This window comes from Berghia stephanieae, chromosome 4 (genome assembly GCF_034508935.2).
Source record: "Berghia stephanieae isolate SIO BIC M18660-M18661 chromosome 4, UCSD_Bste_1.3, whole genome shotgun sequence".
NCBI lineage: Eukaryota > Metazoa > Mollusca > Gastropoda > Nudibranchia > Aeolidiidae > Berghia > Berghia stephanieae.
In genome coordinates, this window is record NC_088363.1 from 65009734 (window position 1) to 65032983 (window position 23250).

Sequence of the window (23250 nt, forward strand, 5' to 3'; positions counted from 1 at the left end):
AAAAAAAATGATGAAAAGTTTGGCGTTTTTTTTTCGGTTGTTTTTTTTTTCAGATCATTTGGCATTATTTTCTGCAACTTTTTGGCATATTAAGCAAAATATGTCCGACAATGATGTTTGGTCTATCTGCGCTCAGTATGAATTTTTACTGAACTCAACTCGCAGCCTATCTCAAGGGCCTGACCACTTGGGATGAAATAAATATTGTGAGCCTTAAACAAATACAATCTCTTTGCTTTCATGCAAGTCAGCACGTCCTCTTCGTATCAACGAGATGTTGAAATTTTATCTCTTAGTTTAGTCTTGCTCATTTCTCCTCTCTCTCTCTCTCTCTCTCTCTCTCTCTCTCTCTCTCTCTCTCTCTCTCTCTCTCTCTCTCTCTCTCTCTCTCTCTCTCTCTCTCTCTCATTTTCTCTTTTCTTTCTTTCTCTCGTTTTCTCGGGAGGCCTTCCGAAGGCTCCTACATCTACAGCGGAGGAATGTTATATCCGTGACCAAGATCTACTTGATTCATGGTGTTCCTGCTATCTAGCAGTGAGCAGCCTTTAGTTTTCGGATTACTTCCACGATTGACCGTTGACGTGATTAGTTTACTAAATTAGTATTGGTGATATTGTATAGGTAGGTAGGCATCCCGCCAGCAAGCGATTCCCATGTGTTTGAGTCTTTATGTCATGTCTCGTTAGCAGACATAGAAGCGCAGAGCTGGACGGCCAGTCGGTCGCCGTCCAGAAACTAGTTCACCGTACATAATGTCTTTGGGTATGCATCCATCGTCCATCCTGTGTATGTGACCAAGCCATCGCAAACGTCGCTGGCAGAGCATGAGATGCATACTGAGGGAGTTCACTCTTTCTAGCACTGCATTGTTAGTGAGTCTGTCCTGCCACCTGATGCCGAGAAATCGTCGTAGACTGCGAATGTTTTTCCAGGCGTTTCTCCTGTCTGGCATATGTTGTCCAGGATTCACTGCCATACAGTAGGCTACTGAGTACACATGCCTGGTAGACTTTGAGTTTGGTGTTCTAAGTGAGTTGGTTGTTGGTCCACACTCTCTTGCTCAGTTGTGCCATGAAAGCGGCAGCTTTGGCGATGCGCTTGTCTAATTCTGCATCAAGTGAGAGGTTTCTGGTGATGGTTGTGCCCAGGTATGTGAAGTGATCAGTGACTTCTAGCTCCTTGTCAATGGGAATTGCTGGTATAGAGGGGACATCCTGACACATTACATTTGTTTTCTTGATGCTGATCATCAGCCCGAATTCCCTGCTTGCGTGGGAAAACCTGTCCATCAGCCGCTGGAGAGGTCTTCCTCGGTATGCGGATAAAGCTGCATCATCTGCAAATAGCATTTCCCTTATGAGGACTGTGCAGACCTTGGTCTTTGCTCTCAGCCGTGCCAGATTGAACAGCTTCCCATCACTTCTGGTGTGTAAGTGGACTCCTTCTGGGGACTGTTTGAATACAAACTTCAGCAGTAAGGAGAAAAATATACCAAAGTCGGTGCAAGGACACAGCCTTGTTTCACGCCACTAAGCATGGGGAAGGGTTCAGAGGCTCCACTGTCGTAGCTGATGGAGCCCTTCATGTCGTCGTGGAAGGAGGCAATGATGCTAAGCTGCTGTGGAGGACAGCCAATCTTCTTTAGCAGCTGGAAAAGGCCCTTTCTGCTAACAAGGTCATATGCCTTTGTCAGGTCAATAAATGCAATGAAGAGGGGCATCTGCTGTTCTCTGCATTTCTCCTGAAGCTGACGTACTGAGAAGATCATGTCCACTTTCGACCCCTTGGCTCTGAAGCCACACTGCGACTTTGTGTAGATATGTTTGGCGAGGACTTGCAGTCGAGCAAGGACAACGCATGCAAAGACTTTACCCACAATGCTCAGTAGAGAGATTCCCCTATAGTAGTTATTACAGTCACTCACTACGGTCTCCCTTGTTCTTGTAGATGGCGATAATCTTGGCGTCACACATATCCTGGGGTACCTTGCCTTCTCTCCAGCAAAGACACAGGAGTTTATGTAGTAGTTCCAAGAGGGCTGGCTTTCCACATTTGATGATTTCGGGTGGAATGCTGTCTTCACCGTGTGCTCTGCCACAGGCCAGAGCATTGATTGCTTTGCTGAGCTCCTCCATAATTGGTTCTGCGTCTAGCTCTTCCAGTACCGGCAGTTCTTCAAATTGAAGTTCAATTGCGTCTTACGCTTTTTGGGTGACAGAGTTTTCTCTGGCGTAGAGTACCAAGTAGTGCTCTACCGATCTTCCCATCTGCTTGTCCTTGTCTGTGATGGCTTTCCCTGTCTTTGATTTAATAGGCGCAGTTTATGTGTTGCTGTTTGTCAGGGACTTTGTTGTCTTTGAGTGCGTTTAGTTTTATTGCGCTGTTTAAAAAAAAAATCTCAAAAAGCTCAAGTGAGCTTGGGTTGAACGGCAGTGACCCATTGCAGATCTCAAATCCTTGACTTATAGATTACAAGCCGGGTGTCTACCACTGACCTTAAACATTTTCATTTTCAATTGTATTTTATGATCTCTCCAAAGTGTGTCACTACAATACAATTACTGCCTTACTATATTTAATGGGTTTAGGTGATCATGATTGAGAATAAATATATCTCACATTTGTATTGTCATTTTATTTTATTTCACCCAAATTTTGATTATCAAAACAAGCAGTCACCTTTGTGATTGTTGTTTTGTCATCATTCATATATTTTTTTTCTTGCCTTGATTACAATATATTTTTTCTTATCATCTTTTTATACTTTTATAATTTATTATTTTCAGATTAGCAAAACATGTCCAGAAAAAGAAAAGCAGATTCTTCGCTTGAATCACCTCCAGAGAAAAAAAAGGATGCATCCTCACATGTGCCTGCATCCACTACATTATCAAGTAAAAGGCATTCACCAAGCAAATCAATTAAGGCAAAACCAAAACCTCCTGGGAATCTCCAGTCAAAGGTATCATCCAGCACTTTGCCACATCATGCTCAGTCTATAAAATCTTCAAAGCATCCTCCATTAAGTACCTCGTCTTCATCAAAGAGATCTTCAAATCAACCCACACTAGATACACCTCCAGATTCATCAGCCGTATTGTTAAAAAAGACAAGTCCATCGAAAGCAATACCCTCATCAAAGTCATCAATCCAGTCTTTATCAAGTTCATCCACATCAAATGCAGCTAAGCATCTATTATCTTCTTTGCCTTCATCAACATCATCACAAAAGTTACCTGTTTTAATTACACCCATAACACCAACTGAAAATATTTCATTACCAAAAAAAAGAAAATCGAAGAGAAAAAAATCAAAGAAGTCCAATTATGATCATTTATCAGAGGAAGAAAAAATAATTGTGGTGGGATTCACACCATCTCCTAAAAAATCATCTGATTTACCGCTTCATAGCGTTTCTAAAACAAGGGGGTCTTCATCAGCACCATCATCATGTGCTGTGTCTACGTCTAGAGATGCTGCACCATTAGCCCCGTCAACATTGTCAGGTAAATCCTCTACAACGGTGTCCAGTTCATCTCCCTGTCCACCTTTGAACAAGACTTCAACGCGTATTCCCTCAATTTCGCCTTCAACATCCTTATCATCTGTATCTGACTGCTCCCTGCTCATGGAAGTGAAAAAAGGAGGTGAGAGGATCTTCATAAATCCATTCTTCTCTTCTACGAGCCCAACTCAAAATAAGTCGGTCATTGTCATTGAGGATTCACCCAATCCTCAGTCTGTTCAGAATGGATCACCTGTATGTACATCCACACCAAGGCCATCAATAGGAGCTCCAGTGTTTAATAACTTTCCTTCTCCCATAGTCAATACTGATAGGACATTTCAAATTGCATCAGAATCACTCAATCAAAGTCAGGAATCCTCATTTCTGCAGAATAGATTATCGAGGTCAACGCATGATGTTACTGTTATAAACAAAAGCAATGCAGGTAAGTTAAAAATAACTTAATCTCAAATCATATCTTTGAAGTCGGGAGTGTGTTTTTTAATGAGATTTTGGATTTATTCAGTAGATGTCGTTTTTTTATTAGATCCACCAAGAGCTGGGATCAAAGAGTAAAAGAAAAAAAATGTAAAAGATTTTTTTTTTTCTTCAACAAATTATGAGAGACTGTCATTATAGTTATGCATGCAATTGATTTATCTTTGATTGTAGTCAAAATAGGCATCATTCAACAGTGATGATGGTTTTCCTCTGATCCACAGAAATCTACAATTTTGGAGTCAGGAAAGACTTTCCTGGGAAATTCCATGAAAATGTCAACCGAAGGGGTGTTTTACAAATTCTTAAGAACATATTAAAATTTGGTACCAATTTGTTGGAAAATCATTCAGGATTATGAATATAAGGACATTTCGTGCATATTTGTGGTACAGGATGCTTATTGTAGCTTAACGTAAGGGTATCCCCTATTTGAAGAACGAAAAGAATATTTTCTCAATATTATAAATCTTGCAACTTCTACAAATTTATAGCCCCCTTTGCTGTTGTTTATTGATATTAAAACAATTATAAGTATCAGGAACCTATATAAACATTCAAATTTACGATTTTAATGAAATGTTGTCCTCATCGGTCGTTTTAATGACATTGGGAAATTGTATGTCAGTCCGTTACCATTAAAACAGTATTTTTTCATCTACGAAAGATGTGATTGTTGTACAGACTCACTATTTCAGATTTTCTGTCCTTACATGAATGGCTTTAGCACTGTAAGATAATTTTTCAAGAAATTTATCTTTTAAGGTACTTTTGTTGGGTAACGGACTGACATTTTTTAGGGTAACGGACTGACAGTAACAGACTGACAAATTCTATTTTAATTCAAAGACAATATATAAAAGTTGTTTTTTAAGTCTCAAGAGTAATGTCCACTCCAATGTGTTTCAACTGATCAGGCAGCCATTTTATAAACATTTGGATCATAAAATTTCAAACACTGGTCTTCAACATCAAGCCTGCTATTTTGCAATAGGTAAGTTGAATCTTTTAAAGCTTGTGAATCTTTTGATCACTTGAAGATTTTTGCTGTTTGAATTAAGGGAAAAACACTGCTTATTGTTCTATAATATCCTTATGACAATGGAGCCAGTAGTAGTCTTCTATTAAAGGGGCAAGAAGCCCTGGGAGAAATAAAAAGAAAATCAAACATTTAAATTAATGTGAAAAACTTTTGAGTCACTTTAAATGTAGTGGGTCAGCAAGCTGTTTAGCTGTGTATAGTGTCAATATTTTAGTTGTTACAAATTATTTTCTTAGTTTTGCTGTATTATTTTTAAGAAAACAAGATTTGCTTTTTATTCCGATTTGTCTTTCATAGCTTATGATGTAATTTCGCTCAATTTTCTTTATTCACAGGTTCAAGTTTCCTACTCTATCCATGGTTCAAATTATCAAGAAAGACTGAAAACTGATGGGTATTACATTGTTTATGAAAAAGATAGGCAACAAAAGCAGGAGTCTCAAAGAAAACTTGAAAGTGATTGTAAAGGACTCTTAAAAGAAATAACGGGATTTTTTCAAGCAAAATGGAAAAAAAAAGAGAAAAGCCGATCAAGTTACAACTCCAAATGAAAGTAAACCAAGCACACCTAAATCCACATCTGCCTCACATTTCAGCACAGGAAAGTAAAATACTGAATTCAACTTTGAGGGTCTACAATCCTCCCAAAAATTAAAAAAAAAATTAAACTATGCCTGTACTGCTAAGGGCATACAATACATCAACCAATGGTTTTTGAAATATTTTAATTATGGAAATGGGGTTTCAAGATGAAATAAAATAATTTGATCGAAAATGTGTGGACAAGAAGTACTCTTGGCGAGCACCAAGTGAAAAAGATTTCATTATTGTGAGAGATGAAAAAAGAGAAAAGACGAAAATTCAAAAAAGTTTCGTGTAAAAAACCCTGAAAAAGAGGTTGTCGATTGTTAGTGCATTTCATCCAGGAATCAAAATTGGCTTAAGTTTATTTTTCTCCCTCCGAACCTCAGAATGTACTTCTAAGAGAAATCCCACAATCTGCATAAGAAAATTGTAACAATCAAGGATAAAATGGTCCAAATGAAAATTTTGAAGATCTTTCTCAGATCTTATAACTGGCTTTCTGGTCAAGTGCAGATGAGGAAGAGATTGACTGCCAATTCTATCGACCAGGTTGAAGTGACGGTCATGCCTATTGACAATTCCTAAGCTTCAGGAATCAAGATGAAATACAAAATAAAAATAAGCTTCAAAAATAAGTACCAAATGAATGTTAAACCTTCCCCAGTTTTTAAGTCCTTTCTTATCTACATTTTATTTTTTTGTTTTTGATAATTTAATTTCATAGTTGAAATAAAGTTCCCGTTTGGCTGCGACAGAATAGATTTCAACTCCGCGAATCATTATTTCATTATTTAATTTTTTCAAAAGCAAAGTTGGGATTGAGGTAATCAGATGTCACCCATCAAGTTACTCATCATGCCCAATGTAGCTTGACATCCATATAAGGAAGAGTATTGGTTTGATCAATCACAATGGGTATTCAGTGTTGCTCCTAATTACATAATTTGTTCTTTGCTCTGGATTTTATGTAGTAACCGTTATTCTGAGTAATAAAATTCAGAGGTGTCAGTCCGTTACCATCCATTTGTCAGTCCGTTACCGACACTTTTTCAAAGACTGCAGATTCAAATTTTAGACAATATTTTAAATATTGCTAGTGTGTTGTAGAACAACATCTCGTGGTTACTATAAAAGAACTTATTTGTTACTGGAAGGTTTAACTTCAGAAAGTTTGATCCATCTACATATAAAATTGAAAAAGATGGATTTTCTGATGTCAGTCCGTTACCAACATTATAATGTCAAAAAAATTCAAGTTGATGAAGATTCATCTTTATCCTTTTGATATATGATAAGGGCGAACATGATACATGTCCATGGGAAATATTAGCTCCATACAATAAATACATTGCATTTCAGAGCACGAAATGTATGCATTTTTGGTCTGATTTGTCAGTCCGTTACCCGTGGAATTTCCCTCCTCCTTTAAAAAAAAGTACTCCCCCCCCCCCCAGTTAAGTGTACTGGCAGTGAGAGATGATGTGTGGTTTCAAAGTTAGCTAGAGTCTCAATGATAGTGTATTATCTCAATTGCTCTGAAAGTGGGTGTTTGTGTAAAAATGGGGTTTTAAACTTTAAATACTTTAAAGCAATTGTTAAAAAAAGTGTCCTCCTTTTTCACTTTTTGTTGCCATCAGCACTAATTCATTAAATCTTTCGATGATATATGTTTTGTTTTTATTTCACAATAAACAAAAACGTTTGGTTAAGAGGGTAAAGTGTTCCAAGTAATTTAATTGTATAGCCAACTATGACCCAATGTGCATAACTATGGCAATAAACCTGATTATGGTACAAGCTCATTAGTTATGCTATCTAAAATACGCGAGGAAATCCTTACTAATAACTAAGCTTACAAATCTCTACAAATCAGTCATATCCTTAAGATTTTAAATGAAGCATTTTCATTGGACATTATTTATTATTACTATAACTATGTCTTCACTGTGGTAAGCTCATCCCTTGTTATGGCTTCCTTTTGGTCAGAAAAGTAAAAGATGAAAGAACTTCTGTGAGGTTTACAGTTATAAGAGTCAACTGAAGATAAACTCCTAGGGACCACAAAAAATGTTTTTATTATAACCATTCTAAAGGGAAACAATCTTTCAATTCAAATGAGTGGTGGGTAAAAGTCTAGTAGAAGTAGTAAAAGGAAATAGAGTTTAGACAGTGGGATGGAGACAAAAAATATCAAGGTTAGCTACAATTATTCAGTCATCTAAGCATCAAAGTTCATCGGCATCAAAAGTAATTAAGCAGTTAAAATCATCTTTTACACCTCTGGCGAAATAATACCAACTTTGCCGTTTCGTTGAGATAAAAATAGTTTGCTTGGATTTATCTGTTTTTTTGTTTTTTTCTTCTCTACCGACATTGAAACAAGATGACAGTGACCATCTCCCATGTAGTACATTGTGGGACAATACCATTGTGGTTGCTTACTATCTAGATGGACTAAGGACTTTTGTGCACAAAGGGTGGTATAAAATCCTTGGTGGGGATCACAGCTTGTCATTGGAGTATGACCACTGTTATAATGCATTAAAAAAATTTTTTTGTATTTTTTCCCCCCTTGTAAATCATCTCTCAGTAGTCTTATATCATTGTATGATTTATATTATGTATGAATGGGATCTTGTATTGATGTGTTAATATTATATAAACATGTATTAGATATTGTTAATAATAGCACATTTTCATTTTCGGCAAAGATCCAGGTGAGGCCATGATTTAATTTGTCTCAGACTGGGTACAGAAGTACATTTCTTCTTTTATATCAGCCTGCTGTCGTATTTTTCCTGGTGCTCAAATGACATAATGTTTGTTGCAAGTGCAGTAAAACCTCTAAAAACAAACATCTTCGCCTTTATCAACAGCTTCTAAAAGTAACAAGAAGTTAAAGACAATAAATGTTGGTTCGAATTCTTTTTATCTTCTATTTTCAAAATTCCTTCAGGTCATGAAGCCCAGAATTGTGTGGATGATCAGAATGAGATTATTTTCATTGACTCAGACTCAGATACACTCATCAACGCCACAAATCGCGACGAGGAAGATATGGAGATTGATGATGAGGTTGCTATCATCACAGTGAGTTGACTTTGCAATGTTTTACTCATGTGACAAATTTTAACATGGAGATCTTTGTATTTAAACAGTTCATTATGATCTAGATCTTTAACATGCAGTCAGATTATATAGGAACAAAGAAAAAAAATAAATGAAGATTGATATTAATAATTCTGTGGAAAATGAAAGTCACATTCCATAATTTACTTTATATTTAGTTGTTTTTCTTCAGTTATATCAAGTCATGATAGCAAGTGGACATTAAGAATAAAAGAGCCAAAACTTTATTAAGTCATTTGTAAAGTTATTATAATTCTATAGATATGTTCGAAAATGTTATTTTGATAATCATTTCTGTGAGACATGCCAAGTAGAAATTCTAGAATCACAAAATTGGATGTTTCCCTTTTTGTGTTAAGATTATCATCAAGTGTCTTTCTTCTTGGTTCACAACTCGTTGGCATTTGTTTCATGATAAAATGGTTTGCTGTGACATAGATTTAGGGTAATTTTTTTTCTTAGTTTAAAAAAAAATCAGTAACAGGCTATGACTCTAATGTCCCAAGCTTAAATCTTCTATGAGTCCATCATATATTGCATTGTAATCATATCGTTTAAGAAGTAATATGCTTTAAAAACCTTTCAATGATTTCATCATTTTTCAAAGTTAAAACAACATATACCTATGATGTTCGCATGGGTGTACGATCCGATAGTGATGTCGTTTCTTCTTCTCTTTACTAGCCTATCCTGCTTCTTTGGTTTGTGATTGTATTTTTGACAGGGGATATTTTTTTTTCTGTAAATCTTCTGTCTGTTTGTTCTTGGTTATTTATAATTTAGCTTATGATATCTTTAGGTTATGATTTTGATTTACATTTGTACTATTTTTGTTAGATTGCTTGTTTTTTTGTTTCAGCGGTCTCTCATATAACCTCAATTGTGTTGGAAGAGACCTAAAGCAACAAACAAAAAAAATAAAACAACATTCATTGTAAATTTGACCATATTCAGTACATATCACAGATTCAAATGATTAAATATCTAAATCAAAAATAGTATAATATATATCTTCTTCTTTCCCCATTCCATTTCGACATCATGATTTGTGGAAGTGTTTGCGTGTCACTCCAGTTTTTGCGCTCGGCAGTTAAACCTGTCGGGGCTATTTCAGCCTTTCAGCCGAGCAGCTCTGTCTTCGTCCTGATTTTCTGTTAGGATCTGCTTCCTTAGCATTTTGTCAACCAAGACCTGCCCAGTGGTGCTTTAAGCCTAGCATGGGTGACTGATGGGTATTTAGCCTTGCCAAAGGGTCTCTCATGATTTGGTCTGGGACTGCTTATTTAGTCTTCGCAGCTACTCCATTACAGGGCATCCCCTTATTCGCCATCTGGGGACCCATCGGGTTGAGTGTTTGCCTCCCCCTGGTGCTTGACAATCCCTTTTGGAATTGACAAGGTTCCCTGGTATAATATATCATGATCAAGAATTGTAGTACTATTTTCCCTATCAACAATTCGTGTGATTTGTCAACTTTTGTACATTTTAGAGTTTCAATTAATTAATTTACAATTACTATCCAATGTCATGGTACATTATTTATCATAATCAAATGTCATGTATGTAAGCTCCCTATCAATGGCATTCTTAAATTAAGTAATGAATGGAATTAGAAATTTCTCTCTCAAACTTTAGATTATTCCAAATTGCTAGAGTTCTTTGAATTAGGGTGTTTTTCCTCATAAACGAATTACATCATTCAATAAATATCTTAAATTTATCTCCCTTATATGTGTATCATGTGAATAATTGAAAATTTTTTTTTATAATCCATATTGTAAAAACATGTACACAGCCAGATGTATATATATATGAATAAGATCACCTCTTGTTCTACGATATTTTAGTGAAGGCCATTTCAGATACTTTAATCTTTCTATAAAAGATAACTGTTGAATGTTAGATAAAAGTCTAGTATTGCGTCTTTGTACATTAAGAGATTGTTGCTTAAATAAAGGACTCCAAATAGTATTACCATACTCCAGTCAGTCTTATGACAGATTTTCAAAGTTGCTTTTATGTTTTTAGGTCAAGATAACTAAAACTTTTTTATATAATTACCAGATGCTTCTTTTCTCTTTTTATACAATCCTACATATACTCAACAAAATACAGTTTATTATCAAAAATGATCCTGAAGTCCCCCTTTGAAGTTGTAGTTGGCAGAACAATTATAGTATTGTTATCTGTGAAATTAGAAAATAAATGATTAAATTTACCAATGTGCAGCACTCTACATTTATTATTAAAATGAAGCTGCCAATTTTCATACAGATCCAATAGAGAAATTTTATTATTTTGTAGGATATGTTTATCTAATATTGGTATCATCAGCAAAAGTTTTGCATTTAGAATAAATATCAGATAGATCATTTGTATAGATAATGAACAATAAAGACTAAGTACACTGCTCTCAGGAACACCACTAGTTGCACGGACACAATCAGAACAATTTTCACCCATTGTCTATGGCCAGTTAAAAAGGATACAATCCATTTATAAATATTACCAGTTATTCCATAACCTTCAGTTAAAAAAAACCGAATTGTGAGTTACAGAATAGAAAGCTTTCATGAAATTATAAGGACCTGTACTTCTTGACGTTGTGATACCGGAATTTATACAAATAATTTTAAAGTTAAAATGAACCAAATTGACTTTTTAAAATCCCTTCATTCTGATTTTTTATTGTTTAAAAATTAATTAAATAATAATATATTTATTATTTATTTGTTTTTGAATTTTTTTAAAAAGGTCTAGAAATTTTATTTTTATAAAAATTATTGCTTTTTTCTTCTGAATTGGATTTTTTTTTTCACAAAAAGCTCTGAGATGCTACGGTATGAAAAGCGCTATATGGATTATTATTATTTTTGTTTTTGTTGTTGTTATTGTATTATTATTATTATTATTATTATTGGTTTTATCATTATTATTATTATTATTATTATTATTATTATTATTATTATTATTGTTATTATTATTATTATTATTATTATTATTATTATTATTAGTATCGTTGTTGTTGTTGTTGTCATTGTTGCCTATGACAGTTGATTATGACTAATTTGGCCATTTGAGTGGATTAGTTGAACATTTGATGGCAATGTCCTTTAATTTTTATTTTTGAAATAACCCTAAAAGATATATTTACATACCTTCCCCCCCCCCCCCCCCCTTTTTTTTTTTTCAGTTAAATGATGCCAGAGAGAATACAATGCTACTGGAGTCAGAGGTAAATTAATTAATTGTAAAGAATATATATATTTACAAATGTCCTTTTGAAATGAATAATCAATTATACCCTCTGTGATTTATAGTTCAGATCCGAAATTTTGTGAAAGAACCTAAGTCAGAGAGATGGCAAAACTCCAAATTGGAGCAAAGATTTCCACCATCAACACATTATCATTACTTCTACCACTGCTAAAATCACCACCACTTCATCATCATCACCACCATTACTATTACAACTACATCATCACATCATCATTACTACCACCTTTACTACAACCACTACAACATCATCACTATCACCACTATTAAAACATCGCCACATCATTACCGCTTACATTACTACTGCAGCCACCACCACTGAATCATTATCACTACTACCACTGCCACAACCACCACCACCATCATCATCATCATTGCCTTTTCACCCTGGGTCAGGGTATAGGCCACAGACAAACAGTTTCCATCCTTCTCTATCCTGAGCCAACTTTTTTATCTCATTCCAGGTCTTACCACTTCTCTGTATATCAGCTTCTTTAATTCTTCTCCATGTTCCTCGTGGCCTTCCCCTTGATCTTCTGCCCTGAGGGTTCCAGTCCAATACTTTCTTTGTTATAGTTGAGTCATTCTTTCTAAGCGTGTGTCCAATCCACCTCCATCGTCTTCTTCCTATATCCTCTCCCACTGGTTTCTGCTGTGTTCTTTTCCATACTTCTTCATTTTTTATTCTATCCATCCATTTTATTCTGAGTAGCTTACGCATGCACCTGTTTACAAAAATCTGTACCCTCCTTATACATGCCTGTGATGCGTTCCAAGTTTCACATCCATACAGTAGGACAGACTTCACGTTTGAGTTGAAAAGTCTTAGCTTTAGTTGAAGGGAGATATCTTTAGTTCTCCAAACTCTGTTCAAAGATGTGAATGCAGCCTGTGCCTTTCCTATTCGTGCTTTCACCTCTGCTTCCGTGCCTCCATCCTTGTCAATTATATTTCCGAGATAGCAGAAAGTGTCTATATCTTCGAGTTCCTGATCTTTTACTTTGATCTGCTCCCTTTGACGCGTACCTATCCTCAAGACCTTTGACTTTGCAGGGTGAATTCTTAGACCAATTGATTCCGAGAGGCTGTTTATAATTGTGGTTTTTGCTTGCATCTGGTCCTGGGTGTGGGACAAAAGAGCCAGATCATCTGCAAAATCCAGATCATCCAACTGTGTCCAGGGGGTCCACTGTATCCCATTTCTTCTCCCTTTGGAGGTTTCCTTCATTAGCCAATCAATGGCAAGGATGAACAGGAATGGAGAGAGCAAGCATCCCTGCTTGACACCAGTCTTAATTTCAAAGCTGTCAGTAAGCTGATCTTCATGTACAACCCTGCAACTTGATCCTTCATACATTTCCTTAATGAGGTTTACTATCTTTTCAGGGAGTCCATAATGTGCCAGAATTTTCCACAATGTTGCTCTGTCAATACTGTCGAAAGCCTTCTCGTAATCCAGAAAGTTGACAATAAGAGGAGAGTTCCATTCTATAGACTGTTCCACTATGACTCGCAGAGAGGCAATCTGGTCGGTGGTTGAACGGTTTTTTCCGAAAACCTGCCTGTTCGTCCCGCAGTTTAGCATCTGTTGCATTCTTAATTCTCTCTAAAATAATACGGTCGAAAACCTTTCCTGGGATAGAAAGAAGAGTGATGCCTCGATAATTATTACAATTACTGAGGTCCCCTTTCTTTGGAAGCTTGATAAGATGCCCTTCCTTCCAATCCTTTGGGAATATCCCGTCATTCCAGATTCTCTCAAATAGTGGGTGCAAGGCCTCAGCATTTCTTTCCGCATCAACTTTTAGAGCCTCCGGTGGAATCTGGTCTGGTCCAGCAGCTTTCCCCCTTTTCATCTTGTTAATGGCACCCACAATCTCTGCTATCGATGGTGGATCACAGCTAATTGGTAGCTCATTCCTTGATGGCAAAATTTCTGGCTGGTTGTCTGGTGGTGGTCTGTTCAGAAGGCAGTTGAAATGTTCCCTCCATCGTTCAGATTGAGCCTCTTTTCCAAAAATAGTTTTCCCATCTTTGTCTTTGACTGGTACCTCTGGTTTCCCATATTTTCCAGCAAGTGTCTTGGTAGTTTGATAAAGGATCCTCATGTGTCCTCCAGTCGCTGCTGCTTCTGCTTTCTCTGCAAGTCTGTTCATGAATGCTTCCTTGTCTTTCTTCACAGATCTTTTGACTTCCTTAGCTATGGCTCGATACTGCTCTTGTGCATCCAGTCTTGAAGCCCTTGTTCGGCTTGCATTCACTTGTTCCTTCCTTGTTCTCCTCTTTTCAATAAGGTCCAAGGTGGTTGGACTTATCCATTCTTTATGTTCCGATTTCTTTACCCCCAATACCTCGTGGCAAGTTGTTATGTAGACTTCCTTGATCTTTGCCCAATGTGACTCTACATCTATGTCCTCCTCGAGCTCAGTAAGAGGTTGGAATCTATTACTCAATTGTAGTTTGAATTCCTCATTCTTTTCCCCATCAAGTGCATTCACCTCGAATTTTCTTCTTGTATGTGATCTGGCCCCGTGTTTTCTGAGTCGGAGCTTAAGCTTTGCCAATAGCAGGTGGTGGTCTGATCCAACATCTGCCCCTCTCCGTACTGTCACATCTTCCAATGAACGTCTGAATCTACGAGAGATACAAAAATGATCAATCTGATTCTCTGTCACACCATCTGGTGAGACCCAAGTTGCTTTATGGATCCTCTTATGGGGGAACACTGATCCTCCAATCACCAAACTGTTGAATGCACAGAAATTTGCAAATCTCTCACCATTATCATTCATTTCTCCCATGCCATGACGTCCTATGATACCTTCATAGCCTACGTTATCCTGTCCCACTTTTGCATTAGCATCTCCCATCAATATGTTGATGTCTTTCCTTGGCAACTTGTCAATGACTTGTTGTAGCAGACCATAAAATGTATCTTTGTCCTCATCTGTTGCATCATTTGTTGGGGCATAGATCTGTACAATGTTCATGCTGATCTTCTTACTCCGTGTTGTAAAGGACGCCATGATGATCCTTTCTCCGCATTGTTCCCATCCTCTCAGTGACTTCTGGGCAAACTTGCTTAGAATTATTCCTACTCCCTGTGTATGAATCCCGTCCCCTCTCCCTGAATATAAAATCTTCTCCCCAGACTTGAGGTGTTTCTGTCCGGATTGTATCCAGTGGGTTTCGCTTACTCCAAGTATATGCAGCCTGTATCTTCTCATCTCAGTCACAACTTGAGAGCTTTTTCCTGCTTCATACATGGTGCGAACGTTCCACGACGCAATTCGAAGCTGCTTGTTTGGCGAAGACGTCATCGGGTCAGCAGAGTCCTTTCGGCTTTGTCTGTTGTCCTTCATAAATTCTGTAATTCCAGAAACTCTTCGGTCGCCCAAGCTAAAAAAAGGATTTGGTTTGTCTGTCTGTGTTTCTGTAACGGTTTGAGTTTAACGGAAAGGGGTGTTAACCCTTTGCCAACCCCCAACCTGGAGGACCAGGTGACTCAAAGATGGGGGAATCACACACCATTAGTCGCCTTTTACGACACGCTGGCTTGGCGTTGGGCTATTCTTGGCCCTCTCAGTTGAGGGACCCCGGACACCACACGGGGTACAACCACCACCACTACTACATAATCAACATCCCTGCCACCACTAGTGCAATCACCATCACATCATCATCACTACCACGTATACTAAGGGCAGCAAGCAATTGATATGGTTTATATAGCGCTTAGAAATGGGGAAAAACTCCAGCTTCATAGACCCCATAGCTCTGAAGGACACTTTACTTCACATACTCTCACTTACACGTATGAATGTGCGTGTTTGTGTGTGTTGCTTGTGTGTTCATTCAACTCATTTGCGCACTATTTTGACTCAGAACAATTTTTATAGCCTGCTCAGTTCAAGCTCTCATGATTTCTCTATAAAAATTGAAATTTGAACCTATAACACCCATAAGGCATTTCGTGAGAACTCCGTCTTCACGATTCACACCTCATTGTGAGATTCTACTGTAATGTTGAAGGACATCACAGCGTACTATGGCATACATCATCGTGTCCAGTTTACGGGGGGTTAGAAAAGAAGGTAGATGTTGAGTGACATCAAAGGGCAATGGGACCAAAGGTGACGGATGGTTTTGTAAAATCAAAAGTCTCTTGGACTGGGCTACAAGGCTTAGCATATTGTAGGTTTTTTTTTTTTAGAGTGGGAGAATCCATCTTGACTGACTTTGCTGATGCCTGCTGGACAATTAAAATTGTTTTTTTTATCAGCAGTCAATTGGAAGGAGAAAATTGTTAAATAGCTGATTGGACACTTCATGGAGGTAAAGCACTTAGAGGGACATAGGTTAGAGACTGCTGGAGAGAGTAAGGGTAGAGCAAGTGTGAAATTGATTCATCGTAATTTGGGGTGGTGTTATTAGATGTCAAATACGACTCTTGCAAACAGGTGGGAATAATTTCTTTTTTTACTTAAATGGTACACAGTGAAATTCTTTCTTTCTTTTTTTTTTTTTGTCAAATATTTTTTTGAGAGCAGGAATTTAGGCGAATTCATTTTTGAAAAGTGGGCATTCAGAGTTATGTTTTAAAGAGAAATGATTCCATTCTACTAAATTAGCTGGCATGTAGGTAAAACATGCACCCATCACCACAACCACCACCACGGCCACCACATCATCATCACTACTAGCACTACAACAACCACCACCTGGGGTGGAGTTCTCTCTCTCTCTCTCTCTCTCTCTCTCTCTCTCTCTCTCTCTCTCTCCTCTCTCTCTCTCTCTCTCTCTCTCCTCTCTCTCTCTCTCTCTCTCTCTCTCTCTCTCTCTCTCTCTCCTCTCTCTCTCTCTCTCTCTCTCTCTCTCTCTCTCTCTCTCTTTCTCTCTCTCTCTCTCTCTCTCTCTTTCTCTCTCTCTCTCTCTCTCTCTCTCTCTCTCTCTCTCTCTCTCTCTCTCTCTCTCTCTCTCTCTCCTCTCCTCTCCTCTCTCTCTCTCTCTCTCTCTCTCTCTCTCTCTCTCTCTCTCTCTCTCTCTCTCTCTCTCTCTCTCTCTCTCTCTCTCTCTCTCTCTCTCCTCTCTCTCTCTCTCTCTCTCTCTCTCTCTCTCTCTCTCTCTCTCTCTCTCTCTCTCTCTCTCTCCTCTCTCTCTCTCTCTCTCTCTCTCTCTCTCTCTCTCTCTCTCTCTCTCTCTCTCTCTCTCTCTCTCTCTCTCCCCTCTCTCTCTCTCATATATATATATATATGTAATTTTTGCATTTCGGCTTGAGTTTGCCAGATGGACCGATACATTTTAAACAAATTGCCATTATCATCACTGATTATTATGGAAATGACTCTTGCATGTCTCAGAATTATGCCCATTTGACTAACAAATTAAAACAAGGGACAGAAATGGCTCTTAATCTGGATATTATATTATAATGGTCCAAACGTACTGCTCTTTTGAACATGATAGTATTGTGGGTTTTGGTGTCCAGTTTTAGCTCTTTGAAATGTTGGCCGCTATGGGGTATGCTAAAAGAGGCAATTAGACAGTGGTGCACATGGAAAGAAATGCAAAAAAGACTCCCCACAAATCACCACCACCATCATCTTCAACACTATTGTCACAAATCACCACCACTGCCACCATCATCGCCATCATCATCATCATCAATCATCATTGTCACAATGTTATCCTCAGACTGTGGGCATCTTAACAGAGACAGTAGCACAGAAAAGTGCTATTTTGGAGAGTTCTGAATATTGTGATGCACCTGGCAGTGTGAGTGTTATAAACTTTATGATGATTTGTGATAATCTATCAGGGTGATTTCCATTCAAAACATTAAAAAAAAATAGGTATAGATTTTCAATGTTGTATTTAAAACAATGGTTTAGGAGTCCTGTTGACTTCTTCAAACTGATTATTTTCTTCAGTTTCTTAGTTTTAAAACGTTTATTGTGGTTAGATGATTTCATTATTACCCCCTACAATGGTCTTTACTAGCTGTCTCCTGACATTAAAATTTTCACATAAATCGCCATTTTTTTGGTCGCTACTAATAGTTACAATATACAATGATTTTTTTTTAACATTTGACTTGCTGGAAAAATTGTTTTACCCCTGATTCTATTTCAGAATCCTCAAAAGTTAATACATTAAGAAGTATTAAATATAACATTTTTCATTTTATTGATCATTAGTTATAAAGTTGTAGAACTTGTTATAAATAGATTAGATTTATCTTCCTCAATTTCTTATCAACAGGGTTTGAGGATACAGCTGTTTTTGATGGAATAAACAAGTGTCTAAAATTTTAATCCATCCCATTTGCTCAATTGTAAATATTTTATTGATCTTCAATATAAAATTATGAAGAAAACGAATCTCCAAAGTCAATGACAAATTGATAATAATAATTATAATAATGGATTGCCAATCCCCAAAAACAGCAGGCTTTAGGCGCTACAAATTTTATTTCCTCGTCACTTAGAATAGATTAGAATGCATGGCACTTAGTGTACGTCTCTGGCTGTTAAAATTTTATCCCAATTTTGTGCAATATTTCCATTTCATTTTCTGCCAAGTAAAAGATATCCGTCACAGTTTAAACCTGCTGAATGACTTTATGGACACAATCATCAAGACCTGTCTTTATTGTGATAAACTCTGATTTGAATCAGCTCATCATTTAAAAAATAAATATGAATAAATATGTTTGCTTAGTTCTCCTAAAGCATCATAATTAAGGAAAGAAATATTATTGAGATATTTTAACTTGCGTATTGAATTATTTAAATTTACAATCTTTATATGGCTAAATTTTGCTGGAATCGAAAAAAAAAGGTAAAAATTTATGTTTTACCACAAGTGGATTTTGTTTTCTGGTTGACTGCTCACATTAAATCTGTTCTAAAGTACAGTTGCTTGAATGAAAATAAAAAGCTGAAAATCTTGAATCATGGTTCAATATGCATTTTATCGTGGAAATTCATCGTTGTTTAAATTTGTAGATCAGAATATTAGTGAGACAATTCTAAAGTACAGTTGCTTGAATGAAAATAAAAAGCTGAAAATCTTGAATCATGGTTCAATATGCATTTTATCGTGGAAATTCATCATTGTTTAAATTTGTAGATCAGAATATTAGTGAGACAATTCTTATCTGAGATGATTTTTATTTTTCAGATCATTGTCGTCATTGATACCAACGTTTTCATTAGAGGACTTAGACCCATCATTGACCTTTTGAAACATCCTTTAGCTTGTAAGTTATGGAATTATTATAAGTTTGAAAATGATTTCTTTTTAATCATAGTTTATTTAACAGTTAAATTGACTTGACTGACTTTTAAAATAAAGAAGTATAAAGCGCAATATCCACTAAACCTACTCAAAGTGCTTTACAAGGGGTCCCTGAGCAACATTTAACATTAAGGACAAGACGTGATGCCTGTAAGGCGATATTATAAATTTTTAAGATAGAGACAACGCTGTTAACGGTTAGGTACTCATTTTACACCTGAGTACGGTGAAAGAATGTGAATAAAGAGCCTTTTCCAAGGACTCAACTATGCGCCGAGCGAGGCTCGAACCCAGGACCTTCCACAAGACCACATGGTCGCACTTAAAGCCTCTCTCCTCCTAGTAATACAATTAGGATGCCTTGGCCGCCTCTTCTTGTCTCTTTCTGAGATCTCTTCACTTTTCACCATCTTCTGCCATTGATGGTCTATTTTATGTTGACATTTTGTGTGTTTGAGGTCCCTGCTTAACACAGTGTGAATTGTCATTGGTGGTCGTTCTTCATACAGTGGAACCTCAGTATAACAATGATGTTAGGACCAGCCTAAAATCCCCATTATAACTGAGTCCTGTTATCGCCAATTTACAATGCAAATAATCCAAATGGTCTAAATTACCATTGCTCTCTCTCTCTCTCTCTCTCTCTCTCTCTCTCTCTCTCTCTCTCACATACACACACACTTTCAAACTGACTATTGTGTCTGTGCGCTCACATGTACTCGGCCTGGAGCTAGGCCTATGTTTTACTGAAAATGATGTGGCATAGTAGAAAGTAGCCCATACACACACACACACACACACACACACACACACACACACACACACACACACACTCAGATACAGAGAGGGAGGTACATGCTGTGTCTTCTATCCCCCTGTATCTGTTTTCCAATTGCTTTCTGTCTTTGTCTTGGAATGAGATTACTTAGTTTTGTCCTGACTTTGGCCAGAGTCCTTGACTGGGAGGGAAACAGTCGAATGGATAGTTATAGTTTTAGGAGATGATATTTTTTCCTTGTAAATCATCTTTCTGTTATGTACTGTTTTGTTTTTTTTAACATATGATTTGTAAACATTTGAGCGCATTCCTCTTTGTGGGATCTTGTGCTGGTGTATGGGTGAGACTTTTAGGTCATCTCAAACTAAGTACACTGATAGTGTGCTCTTGGAATAAATATAATAAATTTAAAATAATTACATAGGGGTCAAAAGTGGGCGTTGCCCAACCCCCTGAAAAGGTTTCGATCATAAATTTTATTTGCTTCGTTATCGGTAAAAACTGCCTTGTGTTTTAACCGAAAACACAATGTGTACATAAGTGTAAGTGGGCTAACCCTTCAAACATGGCTTCAACAAGATACATGTCGAATTCACGACTGAATGAAGAAAACTCCCCACCAAACAACAATGTCATCATATCAGGTAATGTTTTGCATTTCAATTGTCAGTGTAATGTGTTTAGACGTGTAAAAAATATAATTTAAGGCATTAAACATGCGTTTAACGTCGGAAAATTGATTAAATTGACTGCATGTGTGAGAGTGACAGCCCATTATTTCGCAACAGACATGTCCATGTGTAAGATGGGATAGCCCATCTGGTCCGATGTGCAAGTTGGGTGGGATAGCCCTTATTATATAATGTAATTTCTTTTCTCAGTGATGCTGTTTAGATATGAACAACTCGGCCAACCCACTTGTTTTTAATAAAATACGAGAATTCTGTGATGTATTTATTGCTTTCTTTTATGACTATCATCGTCAAGTACATTATCATTCCACACAGAAAGTTTTGAAAAAAAATATTGAATAGTATTTGAGTAATTGGACATTTATGGAATTGAAATCTTCAATGTTGATTATCTCAAAACTGTAAAATCTGGGATAGCCTACTTGTCCTTAACATCGTCCATATATACCATTTAATTGTAAAAATTTACTGTATACTCCTTGAGTATACTTATGGTATGTATTCTTGATTAAAAGGATTATCACTAAAATTCAAAATTGTAATAGAAAATGTTTTTTGTTTTTTTTAACCTTGCACTCGGCTTTCTTTTAAAAGGACTAATCAAGTTTTAATGTATTGCTTCAGTTAAAACAAGCATGCATTTCCCCTTTTTATTTTGTCTAGAAATAATTTTGTTTACATATTTTTTGGTCTACAGTGAGTGGTCGTCTATTCATTCTTTTGCCTTGGGTAGTGCTTCAAGAATTAGATTACCTAAAGCAATACCACAAGGACATAAGGATTCAGGTAATTCTGATTTGTGTTAGCTTGTGTAGTCGCACTGTATATGACTGCTCTCTTGAGCAAACCACTAAGATCAGGTCAATGTAAAATCAAACCCTGTGTCTAAAGTGATAAGCAACATGTGCGACTCTGTGGTCTAGTGGTATGACACTCGCTTTCGGATCAGAAGGTCCTGGGTTCGAGCTTCGCTCAGCGCATAGTTGAGTCCTTGGAAAAAGGTCTTTACTCACATTCTCTCACCCTACTCAGGTGTAAAATGAGTACCTGGCCGTTAACAGTGTTGTCTCTGCCTGAAAAAAATTATAATTTTGCCTAACAGGCGTAATTGTCCCGTCCTACATGTTAAGTGTTGCTGTTGGCCAGGGACCCCTTGTAAAGTGCTTAGAGCACGATTAGTGGATATTGCGCTATATAAAAGCTCAATAAGATCAAAATACAAGGCTCAAAATGAAAACAATAGCAGATTAGAAAATTCATAGAACGATCATTAGTACTAGCACTAACATGAAGTCTTATTCACAATATCTACAAATAATAAACATCAAAATAATTCACTTCTTTACCAACTGTCAGGTTATAGTTTTGGTAGAAATTCTATAAAATATTGAATAGGACAATGAATCTCGCGCCTTGGAGAATTGACTGACAGTGAAGTGTACAAAAGTGGTTGGAGAATCGATTTAGACAGTAGAAAATCTATTAAGTGGTGAAGAGGACAAGAGGACATGATCTAGTCGTGCACCTTAAGAATTGACTGACAGTGAAGTGTGCAAAAGTGGTAGGAGAATCGATTTAGACTTGTTTGTACTGTAGGCTATAGCGTGTTACAAGTAATTAGTATCATTTAAATGAAAAGTGAATTATATTTCTGCTGTCATAATTTGTTTTTCCAGTTTTTAAAGTTCAAATAACTAGAAAATAGCTTTTCTTATGAATTCTGCTTTAAATAATTCCAACCATTAATTACTTGGAATCAATTGATATCTCACGTATATAGGCCTACTTATTAAATGATTACCAGTGTGATACCAACATGGACATTGTGTCTGCATATCTCTCACACAAGATGAGGGTCGAAATATCAGAATTTTAAAAGTTTTTCATTGCAGAGCTGCCAACTCCTTTTTTTTTTTTTTAACCTGGAAGTACCCAGGATTTTGACTGTTTTTTTTCTCTATTTTTTAATACCATGTGAGAAGAATTTGTGTTTGTAATTATTCTTGTTTTATTGTATCTTTGAATGGCAGCTCTTTTCCCTCGACATTAAAAAAAAATAAATTTTTTCATGGTTTGAAACATGACAGTGATATGCCACATGCATCACTAATAGACATTTATTTCAGTAAAAACGACCATTGCTTGGTAATGAATAAATCGTTTTCAGGGTACATGAAACCAATGCTAAAATGGCAACTATTGGCCGATTTTGTGTCCTCTGTGCTACTGTTCCTACTTTGATTAATATACTGGCTATAAAAGCTAACTCTTAATTCAACTGGGGAAGAAATGGTGCATGAAAAAAAAACAGCAGATAACATTTAAAAGTTTGTATCACTCTCTTCATACTTTTATTTTTATTGTTTTTTTCATTTCACAGCTTTTTGCCAATAAGTAATTATAATTTACAGAAAGGTGTAATCATTCATTTAGAGGAATTAAA

The 23250-nt window shown here is 36.6% G+C and overlaps 1 protein-coding gene across 3 annotated transcripts in view; it reads left to right on the forward strand.

Moving 5' to 3' along the window:
• The first annotated feature begins 106 nt into the window (after positions 1–106).
• The window catches only part of LOC144971033 (uncharacterized), a 41857-nt gene continuing 18713 nt past the window's right edge, over positions 107–23250 (forward strand). For 2 of the 3 annotated variants that reach the window (XM_078911351.1, XM_078911349.1), the window contains exons 1-7: positions 107–206; positions 2787–3953; positions 8590–8723; positions 11956–11997; positions 17733–17813; positions 19221–19299; positions 21505–21593. In XM_078911351.1, coding sequence (XP_078767477.1) covers positions 2798–3953; positions 8590–8723; positions 11956–11997; positions 17733–17813; positions 19221–19299; positions 21505–21593 — 1581 coding nt within the window. In that variant the 5' untranslated portion in view covers positions 107–206; positions 2787–2797. Of the gene's footprint in view, positions 207–539; positions 622–2786; positions 3954–8589; positions 8724–11955; positions 11998–17732; positions 17814–19220; positions 19300–21504; positions 21594–23250 lie in introns of those variants that run through there. The other variant, XM_078911350.1, reaches the window with a different exon arrangement.